Source organism: Oncorhynchus gorbuscha, linkage group LG17, assembly GCF_021184085.1.
Source record: "Oncorhynchus gorbuscha isolate QuinsamMale2020 ecotype Even-year linkage group LG17, OgorEven_v1.0, whole genome shotgun sequence".
In the NCBI taxonomy this organism is placed as follows: Eukaryota; Metazoa; Chordata; class Actinopteri; order Salmoniformes; family Salmonidae; genus Oncorhynchus; species Oncorhynchus gorbuscha.
In genome coordinates this window covers 30,105,490-30,118,631 of record NC_060189.1, presented here as the reverse complement: position 1 = coordinate 30,118,631, position 13,142 = coordinate 30,105,490, and the positions used below count along the sequence as shown (strand labels likewise).

Genomic DNA, 13,142 nt, shown 5'->3' with positions numbered 1-13,142 from the left:
CAGACCTGACAAACTGACATCCACCGCGGAAGGATTAAACAGTTATTCCGTATCAAATCCAAAAAGCAGAAATAATATATGCACTTAAATGCGTGGAATAAACTTCTTCCTTGATTCGCACATTTACAACTATTTGCCAACCTTTAAATATTCAAGGAATTAAAAATACAGGAAATAGAGGAAGAGTTTTGTGGCATGAAATAAGCATGTTCCTTTAGAGACTATGAGATTGTGAGGTTTAGAAGGGCGATTCGTTCTAATACAGTTGGATAGGTGTTATGACATGCCTTGCTCCAGTGTTCTAGTGATTGAGTCATTCAATATCCCCCCCTGCCTTCAGTCCAAAGTACTACATTTACCCATTTACTGTGGGCCCACTGTTAACAATGCTTCAAAGATTCCGAAGCAAACATAATTCTGTTACCAATTTCTACTCCCATTATGCTGCATTTAGTCATACACTGTTTACCCCTTTCATTTTGTGTTACGTGTTTCCTTCCTGCGTTAGCCAAAAGTTACAGCATATTCATTTGATTCATTTTGTACATTTGTATTATCATCCCCTTAGTTAAATTACGCACGAGGGCTCAACGGGAGATGTGAATGAGCATATCTGATAAGCAGGCCATGGAGCTGTTCCCCCTCACCCTGTCCTTGGACCAGGGAGAAAACCTGACTGTTTGTCTAATACTAGGTCACTTTACCTGCACTACTGGCCCAGTCTGGTTGGTCTATACCCAGCCCTGCTAATGACACAGGGTCAGACAGTCATTCAGCAGAATTGAGCCCAATGAGTTACTTTACAACACCAATGTAAATATAGCCGAGCACCCTAGCCTGTTCACGTCTTGGAGGTTTCTAACTAAAAGGACAATTAAGAAGGCCTCAGACACGCTAGGCGTGTTACAAGGAGCAGTGAAGGCTTGAGAGCGGATGGATTCATCCATGCAACCGGTTCTAGTGTTCCAGTGTTCCAGCATTTGCATACGTGTTACTGTCTGGATCCTTGGGGCTCAGTGACCTTTTGACATGTCATTGGGTTTCTGAAAAATGACGGTGTTTAAAGCCATGAAATAAAGGTTGATAAAGCATGAAGCCAAAACACAGATTCAATTAATGCTAAGCAGGCGGCGTGTGTCGCGGCGGCCTCCGGCGTCTCACAGAGAGGATGTTTGTGTAGCTTGTAGGGAAAATAAGGTCTGAGACACATGTAGTGTTAAGCCAGACTAATAGATTTTGTAACCCTGAGGTACAATATTCAAAACTTGGCTTGCGCGATAACTAAATATGCATTTTCAGTAAGACTAGACACAATTGAAATATCAGATTGAAAAACATAAGCTAGGTTGTACCTTTACCCGTTTAGGGTCAGGATATCTGCAATTGCAGTGAGAGGGAGTGGAGGCTTGGTATACCATTCACCACGAACACACCGTACTATTGATTTAACTGTGAAATATTTAATACAGCGTGTCCTTTTCTCACTGGGCCATTTAGACTCTTAAGGTTACCGTTTGAAAAATACTTGACTTGTTTATAGGAAGTTTAATGTAATATGCTATTGTTTGACCCTTATGAATATTAACAGTCTCATCTCTGGCCTATTAAAAATGCATGTGGCATTGTGCTTGTTGATCACGTTTAGGACGCCCATGCAAATTGGACTGTCTTCCCTGTCAGTGCAGGAGATAAATAATGTAGCTGTGTTGTATATTCAGGGACACACCATTGACAGTCAATTAACAAGTTTGATTGGTGTGCGAACTCATTCTTTTGAACTGTTAATTTTATGTAAATAGTATTCGTTTCCCTTTTGCCTCCACTCTCAAGCTGATCCCTCGTTAACCCCCCCCCTCTCCATGCGCCAGTAGTAACCTGAGCTGGAGCTTTAATAATTGATCATCACACACCTGCTTGGTGGAAGCTATGGGGAGTTTGTCTTTAACAGTCAAGGGGGCATGCGCTGGCCTCTTGATATTCAAATCAACAAATGGTAGTCCTCCTTTTTTGGAAGTCAAAATGGGGAGCTCTTTTTATGGCTTGTTACGAGGTCCTCGCCACCCGTCTGACTTTATCAAGGCTCCTCAGATGGAGGAGATATGATGGCCCTTGATGGCTCATAAATGGAATGCCAATGACGATTTGTTGTTGACGTCGCCAACAACTCAGGCTTTTATGTTACGCTGCAGACCAAACATAGAGGTATGGTTCGCGCTTCCACAGATCGTGCTCGCAGGTAAATGATCAGGTGGTTGATCCGACCGTTTGAAAGACGGGAGGCCTCCATCCCCCTCCCCTCCTCTCCTCCCTTGCGTCCTCTCTCTCATCTCTTCCTCTGTCGCGGTAATTTGGAGCAGCAGAGGCAGATGCTGAAGATTCATCAAAGTTGACAAGTGAACCCAGGAGCTAGGAATCATGGGAAACCCATATGGAAATGGCTGTGGCCATATCCCCCTCTAGCAAAGAGCTTTATGTTGTTCTGTTATTATCAAATCAAATTCTACAAACTGCTGATTTTGTCATGGTGAAGAAAAACCTTTGTGTGTGCTGCAGCACACTGCCCTTGAATCCAGTAGTAATGTCCACTATGGTGCATTGATGTGTACTGAAAGTACAGTGTAACTCAAAACATATGCACCATGTTATCCTGCGTTCATCCCATAGCTTTGCAATGCTTCTTATCTGCATATATTGCTCATTGGAAATTTGATTAGGTAATAAAGGCTACTTTTATGTAAACGCAATTTCCCCTGTCTCATTGATGTGGACTCGATATCTCAGATAAGCCTAGTAGGTGATTGGACTGTAACGCCTAGAACCTTAGGGCGGAGGGGGTTAGACAATTGGCCTCATTTGCTACTAACAAAGTGAGCAAGGGTACTGACTCTGGAGGTGAAGAGGGGGTTGGGGTTGGGGCGAAGTGCTAAGCCTTCAGTAATACCACTGGTCCACACTTGGTAACCCTTGTAATCTGGGGGAGAAATACGATACCCATGTATGTACGTATGGTAATCGGTTAAGGACCCTGCTCTCACGCCATGTATCAATTGATTTTGGTCTCCTTGATCCCTCCGGAGGTCAGCGTCTTCACAGACCCTAAAGGTCTCCGCTTAGACCACCAATTAACACCCTGTCACCAGCGGCTGTTTGCATTGACTAGGAAGTGGCACGGTGGCCACACTTTTGATATCCTAATGTAAGCAAGGTGATGGGTGTCCAGGGACCTGACCTCTCCACTGGTCTCATTGGTCCCCACGCATCCTTCTGCATTAATCGCATGGATTTCTTCGAGCTTAAATTATTGAGCGTAGGAACTTTGTGGTCTAACAGGCCGTTTATCTCAGCGTATTATCGCGTGGCTAATTATGCTCATGAATAAGACAACACAGACAGACCCCCGTTTGAACGGATCTGCTCTCACGCATGCGAAGGCACCTGCTTATCTTCCTGGTGGGAAATGTGTATTATTGGTGATATGATACATTGCGGGGAAAAAAAGATGGAACTTAGTTGATGCGCTAATCAAACATAGGCTGATAATTGATGTTCATTCCGGACGTTACACCTGACTGATGTCTGCACTGTGTTACTTTGACAGGACTCAGGTGGAGTTAAGTTAGTTTTGATTCGGAAATGAACGGCACTTCTTTGCAGGTCCGACATGTTTTTGTTTGTCTGTTTTCACGTTCAAGTTGTGTCAGGTCTGTGTTTGCAGTTTGCACTCTATAGCTTTACAAAATAGTATCTTTTTTCCATTTTAGTCCTCCATGAGATGTGTATATGTTTGGAAATTAAATAAATAAGTTAGCCTCAATTCTATATCGAACAGCCCAACGTCTTCACCAGCCATTTGTCCGCTTGAGAGAATGACTGCATTTATCATCTTTGACCAGGAGCCAGTTCTGTGGGATGTGTAATTGAGTTCCAAGCGATGGATTGAGTTTGAGGAGAGATTTATTCTCTGAAACCAGGAGTGTGTACATAGGCCACATGGCCAAGCAGAAGCACAGCCATTCTACAGGGCAACTGAGAGGGAAAACATTAACCCCTGGAAAGAGCTTTGGTTGACCACTGCCAGGATGAGACTGATGTCAGGGTGTATGAGACTGATGTCAGGGTGTATGAGACTGATGTCAGGGTGTATGAGACTGATGTCAGGGTGTATGAGACTGATGTCAGGGTGTATGAGACTGATGTCAGGGTGTATGAGACTGATGTCAGGGTGTATGAGACTGATGTCGGGGTGTATGAGACTGATGTCAGGGTGTATGAGACTGATGTCAGGGTGTATGAGACTGATGTCAGGGTGTATGAGACTGATGTCAGGGTGTATGAGACTGATGTCAGGGTGTATGAGACTGATGTCAGATGAGACTGATGTCAGGGTGTATGAGACTGATGTCAGGGTGTATGAGACTGATGTCAGGGTGTATGAGACTGATGTCAGGGTGTATGAGACTGATGTCAGGGTGTATGAGACTGATGTCAGGGTGTATGAGACTGATGTCAGGGTGTATGAGACTGATGTCAGGGTGTATGAGACTGATGTCAGGGTGTATGAGACTGATGTCAGGGTGAATGAGACTGATGTCAGGGTGTATGAGACTGATGTCAGGGTGAATGAGACTGATGTCAGGGTGAATGAGACTGATGTCAGGGTGTATGAGACTGATGTCAGGGTGTATGAGACTGATGTCAGGGTGTATGAGACTGATGTCAGGGTGTATGAGACTGATGTCAGGGTGTATGAGACTGATGTCAGGGTGTATGAGACTGATGTCAGGGTGTATGAGACTGATGTCAGGGTGTATGAGACTGATGTCAGGGTGTATGAGACTGATGTCAGGGTGTATGAGACTGATGTCAGGGTGATCGGAGCTGAACAACCATCCTGTATGAGTATAAGTTCCTGTTTAATCACATATATGGCTCAATTCCATTGGAGGAACCAGGGGCAACTAGAATGAAAGTGAACTAGTGAGAACCAGGAGGTACCAGAATGAAAGTGAACCATGAGGAACCAGAATGAAAGTGAACTAGGGAGAACCAGGGGGAACCAGAATGAAAGTGAACTAGGGAGAACCAGGAGGAACCAGAATGAAAGTGAACTAGGGAGAACCAGGAGGAACCAGAATGAAAGTGAACTAGGGAGAACCAGGAGGAACCAGAATGAAAGTGAACTAGGGAGAACCAGGAGGAACCAGAATGAACGTGAACTAGGGAGAACCAGGAGGAACCAGAATGAAAGTGAACTAGGGAGAACCAGGAGGAACCAGAATGAACGTGAACTAGGGAGAACCCGGAGGAACCAGAATGAAAGTGAACTAGGGAGAACCAGGAGGAACCAGAATGAACGTGAACTAGGGAGAACCAGGAGGAACCAGAATGAAAGTGAACTAGGGAGAACCAGGAGGAACCAGAATGAAAGTGAACTAGGGAGAACCAGGAGGAACCAGAATGAAAGTGAACTAGGGAGAACCAGGAGGAACCAGAATGAAAGTGAACTAGGGAGAACCAGGAGGAACCAGAATGAACGTGAACTAGGGAGAACCCGGAGGAACCAGAATGAAAGTGAACTAGGGAGAACCAGGCACAGGGTTCTATAGTTACACCATGAAATAGGCTAGCATCAGCTTAACTAACATGTGATTGTGTGGTACCTTTGCCCCTTTACAGGTGGATGAGGCAGTGTTCTGTGCAGGTCAGATTGCCCTGGTGCCTTGTACCATGCAGCTGGTGAGGGCTGGAGCAAGGACCCAGGCCTGCCTGTCCTTCAGCCACATAGAGAAGGTTCTGGAAGCAGTGATCAGCAGCCTTACCCTGGGCCATGTGCTGCAGGCCCACTGCTACGCCACCCGCAGCCAAGACATCCCTGTCATCAGAGCAGTCTGGGACAGCAAGTTGAGGGCCACACAAGAGAAGGTCAGCTATTTTATCAACTATTTGTCCTTTGTATAAATCCTATGTATATTTCCTTTTGTGAATATGATCAATAGCATAAATAAATGGAATTAACCTCTACTCACACAGAGTAGGCAAAAAAAACAGCATCTGTGTGTGCTTCCATCTCCATTTGAATAAGGAAGAAAATGTGATAGGCATATTAGACATGCAGCATTGAATTCTCTATCAGAATTTAATGGGCAAAAAGTGGAATTTCCAAATGAGCCAAATTCCCACCCGCTCTCCCCCTTCAGAGACCCAGAGCTCTGTTGCTGATATTTACCAGAGAGTGTGCTCATGAAAAGTTGATGATGTGGGAAACACTGGTGTCTTTGATAATATGGAGCTTGGCACAGAAGCAGATGTCTTCCGTTAGAACCTCCCTAATCCTTTATCCCCCCTTTTGGAGTTAGGCTGAACTCTCTGAGCAGCTTATCCCCCTCCAGTCCATGCCCCCACCCCAAAACCCTCTCCCCTGCCACAGACCCTCATCCACATGGCTAATAAGGGCACCAGGCTCCCCAGCCAGGCCTGCTCCTCCCGCGGTAATCTGCCAGCCCTGGGGGATAAGGGAGCAGGGGAGAAGGGAAGAGCCCACCTCCAACATGTGTCTCAGACTCTGAGGTGGGAAGTGCAGTGGGGGAACTCACTAAAAGTGCAAATCAGGGACTTTCTAAAAATGTGCAAAGTGGGGACTCACTAAAAGGGCAGAATGGGGACTCGCTCACTTGCAGGACTTGCCTTCATGATGGGGATAGCAGACTAGATACCCTCAGCTTACACTGAGTGGACAAAACATTAGCGACGCCTGCTCTTTACATGACACAGACTGACCAGGTGAAAGCTATGATCCCTTATTTATGTCACTTGTTAAATCCACTTGAATCAGGTTAAAGGATTGTTAAGCCTTGAGACAATAGAGGCCTGGATTGTGTATGTATGCCATTCAGGGGGTGAATGGACAAGACAAAACATGTAAGTGCCTTTCAACAGTTTCTGGTAGTAGGTGCCAGGCACACCAGTTTGGGTCAAGAACTGCAACGCTGCTGAGTTTTTAACGCTCAACAGTTTCGCGTGTGTATCAAGAATAGTCCATCAATCAAGGGACATCCAACTTGACACAACTATGAGAAGCATTGGAGTGAACATGGGCCAGTATCCCTGTGGAACGTTTTTTGACACCTTGCAGAGTGGGGTGCAACTCAACATTAGGAAAGCGTTTGGTACACTCAGTGTAGAGGCTCCACAGGAGAGTCTAGTGACAACGTATTGATAGAGTTGGACCCATAACAAAGTGAGGACCCATAACTCTATTGTGAGGAGGGTAATAGAAATCCATGTAAACTGTTCCCTGGCCCATAGCTGGCCCCTCCCAACATGAGTCAAATAAACGTATCAAACAGGGACTGCAACTAATTAGCATGTAGTTTAGGGACTGTCAGACCATTGACTCACTGAGGTCAAAGCTTAGGGAACTAGTTGGCTACAGCATCAGGGCCAGGTCAATCAGGGCCAGGTCAATCAGGGCCAGGTCAGATGTGCTCCAAGATGGCCAACATTCAATAAATTGGTGAAAACAAGTCTTTGATGTGTCAAGCGGACTGCTTATTGGCACCTTCAGAGTCCTCTATCTGAACTGGCACTTGAATGAACCCCTCCACAGATTGACAGCTCTGTTAGTTTCCCCCCAAACAGGTTAGTTAACACTCTCTCAGCCCTTAGACTATCACAGTGGGCTAGCTGGTAAGGGTTACTAACCTCCCACCTCCCCTTTGTGAGTTAGTCTTTGAGTAGCAATAGATGCTGGTAGTTCCCAGCTCCTCCATCCCTCCCTCTCTCTCAGCGCAGGTGGGGTGGGAGGAGAGGAGAGGGTCCAGGGGAGAGAGAGAGGCTGTGGCAGGGGCCTGCTTGCGTTTCATCCTGGGCCTAGTGAAACGGCTCTGTCCCTGGGGTGGGGATTAGACAAAGCGCCGGTGCTCATTTGAAGTGATTGTAATGAGAATATTTAACTCAGGTCAAACACAGATAACACCACTCCTGCAGAGACTGCGGAATAACTCACCCTCTCCTTTATTCACTCACACACACAAGGCTCAGGACTGGCTGAGTGCACCTGCAGTAAATGGGATCTTTATGTTCTTGGTACCTGTATTTTACTGTGTGCTTTTTACCTGCTATTTACTTAGAAGTTCAACTTATAAATTCCATGGTAAAGTGGTCATTATTCAACTTTTTGTAAGATAATGATGTAAAGCTCCAGGGCCAGTTTTTGGATGTGGATAGTCTTACCCATTGTCTTTGTCAGTAGCTATTGATTCACACTAGAGACACCTGCTGAGGTGGCTCAGCACATAAACCACATTGTGACCCATGCAATTAGCTACATAGGAAACCAATAGACCCTGAATCCACCCCTGACTAAAACCAGGCTCACTTTGAATAAAAGTGTCTTCTCTTGTTAGTTTCAACAACTTGACTCCCAGAGGTCGCACTCACTTTTACCTGACCAGCTCCTGCAGCCCGTCAAGCAACACTAAAACCCTCTTGCCATTCATTTTCAGAATGACGAATAATAACGGCCAAGAACATTTATCCCGTTTACCTCCGGCGTCGTGCACAAACGTAACCAGCAATCAGAGATGTGATGAGGTGGGAGACATCAGGCTGCTGAGGCAGAAGGAAGCACAGCCGCGTGGCTCCGTGTTGTTGTTGTGCGTTGATCATTTCTCTAATCAGGTGGACGGGGAAGCTCGCAGGGGTTAATTGGGAGCACGCCGGAGCCGCCTCGCTTGTGAAATCGTATTTATGGCGCGTCGAACCGCGAGGTCCGTGTGTGAGTGGGATGAATAAGGAGGTGTGCATGCAATGCGTCTGTAATTGTTAGCCAGTCTTCTCAGTTGGACAACAGGACTGGAAAACACAGCGACTTATTTTGTGTTGATGCCAATTGATTTTCTCCTAGTTATTAGTTAGGCTAAACCTTTGGTATTCATGAATGCACATTATGTGATGTGTGATCGAATGGCAATTTCCATCATAAGAAGTTACACAAGATCACAGTGTGAAGTCAAGTGCCATGCTATGGTCGTTTTCTGTGCTTGTCTGAATCCTGGCTTGAGTGTTCTGTAGTAGGCCCTCTTTATGGTATCCATCAATCTTCATCTAACTCCATGGGTACCCCCACACACCTAAACATATAGGCCCTTATATAATAAGGGTTCCTCTCACTCCCTCCTGTATATCCCCTCTCCTCCCTTTAACCCTGTTCTGCCCCCTCTCTTCAGGGAGGAGCTGTTAGTGTTAGCTAACCTAACGCACCTCCAACACCACAGCAGCAGTAGACAGGCTTTGGTTTATACAAGTGGCCCCAGGGCTAGAGCCAGCCAGCCAGCCTGCAGAGGAAACGGAGAGATGAGAGCGGGGATATTGTGGGGACTGGTGGCCCAATGCTACACCCTGCCTGTAGAGGAAACAGAAAGAGAGAAGAGGAGAGGGGGATAATGTGGATACTGGAGGCCCACGTCTCTCAGGTAGCCACACAGAGGAGAGGAGAGCCAGGCAGCCCCAGCCACGCGCTGAAGGCCTCCCGCTGGGCAGGAAATGTAGGGGAACTGCCTAAGCGGCTAGGCCCCATCAGCTCCCTGCTGCTCGCCGGCTTTACACCACTTCCTTATTACGGTGTTTACCGTTCGCCTTTCACGCCTCTCTGGTCCCCAGCCCTGCGCCAAGCATCTGTGAGAGAGAAGGAGCGGGGGAAAGGAAGGAGGGAGTTAAAAGAAACATGGTGGAAAGCAGGTCACACCCTCCTTCGACAGTGGCGGAGTGAGTTCCAGATTTTCAGAGTGCGAGAGAGAGAGGGGGGGGGGGTTGTGCTAGTGAGCCAACTGAATGAAGGGATGAAGTAATGTGATGTATTGCATTATGGAGAAACCAGCATTAAAGAGCAGGGCTGCCCCAATCACATGTACATACACACTATGTCACACACACAAACTCTTCTGCAGGCACTCAGCTCAGTCATATATCACAATGTGTCACCTCTATATTTTATTGGATTCAGTTAATACATTATTTCTAGTCAGGCAGGGAGTGTCAGGTGGGTAGAGTGCTTTCACTCCTGACAGCAGGGAGACACACTACAACAATGAAGTACTGACTACAAACACAGACTGAAACATCACCACCAACTGAAACACTGAAATCACGGGGAAGGAAACAATATTGTCAGAAAGGACCAAATGTACTGCACCAAGTGCTCTCTGTTCATGTAACATTTGGAGAGATAAATAAATAAAGGAGTTGATTTAACCACCTCAGACAAGTCTGGGAGGAAAAACAAAGTCTGGAAGTTTAGATCTGTGTGACCGTCTGCCGTGATCGGCCAGAGGCTAGAGTACCGTAGCATCGACATCGAGGTTCTCTGTCGTCTCACTGGGTACAGTACCTCAGCACCCTGGGCCAACAGGATGGCCTTTAAGCCTGGTTAAGCAGGGCTCTTCTCCCCCCTGTCCCCCTCACCACCCCATCCCTCCCTCCTCCCAGAGCAATGAGTATTGACAAGTGTAGACCTGGGCCCCTCCAGGAGAATACTTTGCTGCGCGCTAAGTGCTAATCTAACATTTATCAAAGCAGAGGCCACATATGTATCGTGTCACACCACACAACACCACACCGGCCTGCTGTCCCTGTCACACTTATTGTTCCCTGTTGTTGTTATTATTCACCATCACCACTAGCTAGGGCTTCACAGTGAAGAAATGGAGCGAACAAATTTAGGCTCTCCTCTTTTGGTCCCCCCCCCCCATCGTCCTTCTTCCCTCTCCAAGGCGAGAGGTTGGCTGTTGATACACAATTAGGCCTTAGCTAAAGTTTAATCTGGAGGTAAGTGGTGCAGGCGTTCATGTAGCTGGCATGTTGGGTCGCGATGGGTTTGTTTATCGAGGGGGACAAAGAGGCCGCTCGTCTGCTCTTGTCAATGATTTTTTGTGTGAGTGAATTACAAAATAAAGTGTATGTAACCTGTTATTATTCTGCACTTACGAAGTGGGGTGTAAGTGGATGAAAATTGATCCTGCAAATTGAAAAGGGGGTTAAGTGTTTTTGTCCTATCGACTCCAGCCGAAATGACTTGTATAAAACGCTCATTTCTCTCCCATTAGCAGATGAGGGCCGCAGCCAAGTATTATTTGAGGGCTACATTGTGCCGCGAGCTGGCAGAAGACATTTTGTAGCTGATAATTGCCTACTGACACTGTCTGGAGGGGGAAAACAGATTTGAACTCTGCAAATGTAATCATTTGAAGCCATCAGCAGTTTTCTGCTAAATGTGGAAGGGTGATTGGTGAAATGGCCACAGCATGAATCATGATCTCCTTGGAAACGATGAAAAGGGCTTCTTTGAAAGAAGCTGTCATGTTATCAGATGGACTTATATGTGCTGTTGTTGATGGATAGCTGTGTCGGCATCCATATATGTTTGTTTGACAAATGATTATTGTTCATACCCTGGAATATAACCCAGGCTTACCTTTCCATCTAAAATCTTCCTCATGTTCCTATGACACCCTGCATATCCTTTCTCTCAGGTATTGGATATACAAATAATTATCTTTGTGATAAAATGTGCATTTATTGTCTCAAATATAAAGGGCACCTTTCTATATTGCAGGAGGAATCATTCGGGGAGCAAGAGATTCAGAGTGGACCCTTGGTGGTTACCGTGGTCCCTGCCTTACCCAGGGGAGCGGCTGTGGAACTGCACGTCATTGCTGCCCACGACGACCCCAGACACAGGACTTCCTGTCACATGACTACTGAGGTGGCGTGTGGAACCATAGAATGTCATGCCATGCTGTCCAGCGATAGCCAGTGTGCCACTGTATCCTTGGCACTGATGGTGCCCAGCTCTGCGCCAGCTGTCTCAGGGGTGGAAGGGGAGATACTGGTTGCACTGGTTGCTACCCTTCAGAGTGCCATGCAGAAGATTGGTGGTGGTGGGATCTCTCCACTGTGTGCCAGGGTGTTCTACAAGTGTAACAATGCTCTGGCTGGACAGCTTGTAACGGGTAGGTAAACCACACACTCTACACTGCTCGCTCCTCATACATGTAGCAATACATGTTTAAACATGTTCAAATTCAAATTAATTTGAGTTAAATACAACAAAAAAATGTTGGTATAAGGTGATCTTTATGTTACTAAGATCTTATATTAAGCAACCGAGATTGGGTAACTGTCCGCCTAAAACAGTGGTATTCCCCCCAAAATAGTAGAGAACCCTTTTTTCCCCCTGAAATTTCTGGAGACCCCATTTTTCCACCAATAATTTATTGTGACCCCACCCCACCCCCAAAACATAAAAAATGACATTATCTTTCTCTTTCTCAAAAACCTTTGTCCCATACAATAATCTGTACATATTTTGTTAGGAATAAAACAACATATATACATTTCCAGTGAGAAGTTAGGACACACCTACTCATTCAAGGGCTTTTCTTTATTTGTACTCTTTTCTATATTGTAGAATAATACTGAAGACATCTAATCTATGAAATGACACATTTAATAAAAAAAAAGTAATTATTAATTAATTAAAAAGATATTTAGGGTCCTTCCGGGTGGCACAGTTCACCTTCACACTCCTGGGCCAGACTACACTCAATCATAGGTCTTACTGAAGAGATTAGTCTTCAATAAAGACTTAAAGTTGAGACCGAGTCTGCGTCTCTCACATGGTAGGCAGACCATTTCATAAAAATGTAGCTCTATTTGAGAATGCCCTGCCTCCAGCTGTTTGCTTAGAAATTCTAGGGACAGTAAGGAGGCCTGCGTCTTGTGACCATAGCGTACGTGTAGATATGTATGGCAGGACCAAATCGGAAAGATATATAGGAGCAAGCCCATGTCATGCTTTGTAGGTTAGCAGTAAAACCTTGAAATCAGCCCTTGCCTTAACAGGAAGCCAGTGTAGAGAGGCTTGCACTGGAGTAATATGATCACTTTTGGGGGTTTTAGTCAAGATTCTAGCAGCCGTGTTTAGCACTAACTGAAGTTTATTTAGTGCTTTATCCGGGTAGCCGTAAAGTAGAGCATTGCAGTAGTCTAACCTAGAAGTGACAAAAGCATGGATTAATTTTTCTGTGTCATTTTTGGACAGAAAGTTTCTGATTTTTGCAATGTTACGTAGATGGAAAAAAGCT

The 13,142-nt window shown here is 45.7% G+C and overlaps 1 protein-coding gene across 2 annotated transcripts in view; it reads left to right on the top strand.

Annotated features, from left to right (window-relative positions):
* Positions 1-13,142, top strand: part of dph6 (diphthamine biosynthesis 6) — a 91,065-nt gene that overhangs the window by 63,702 nt on the left and 14,221 nt on the right. For both annotated transcript variants that reach the window (XM_046308963.1, XM_046308962.1), the window contains exons 13-14: positions 5,677-5,922; positions 11,612-12,008. In XM_046308963.1, coding sequence (XP_046164919.1) covers positions 5,677-5,922; positions 11,612-12,008 — 643 coding nt within the window. The remainder of the gene's footprint in view (positions 1-5,676; positions 5,923-11,611; positions 12,009-13,142) is intronic.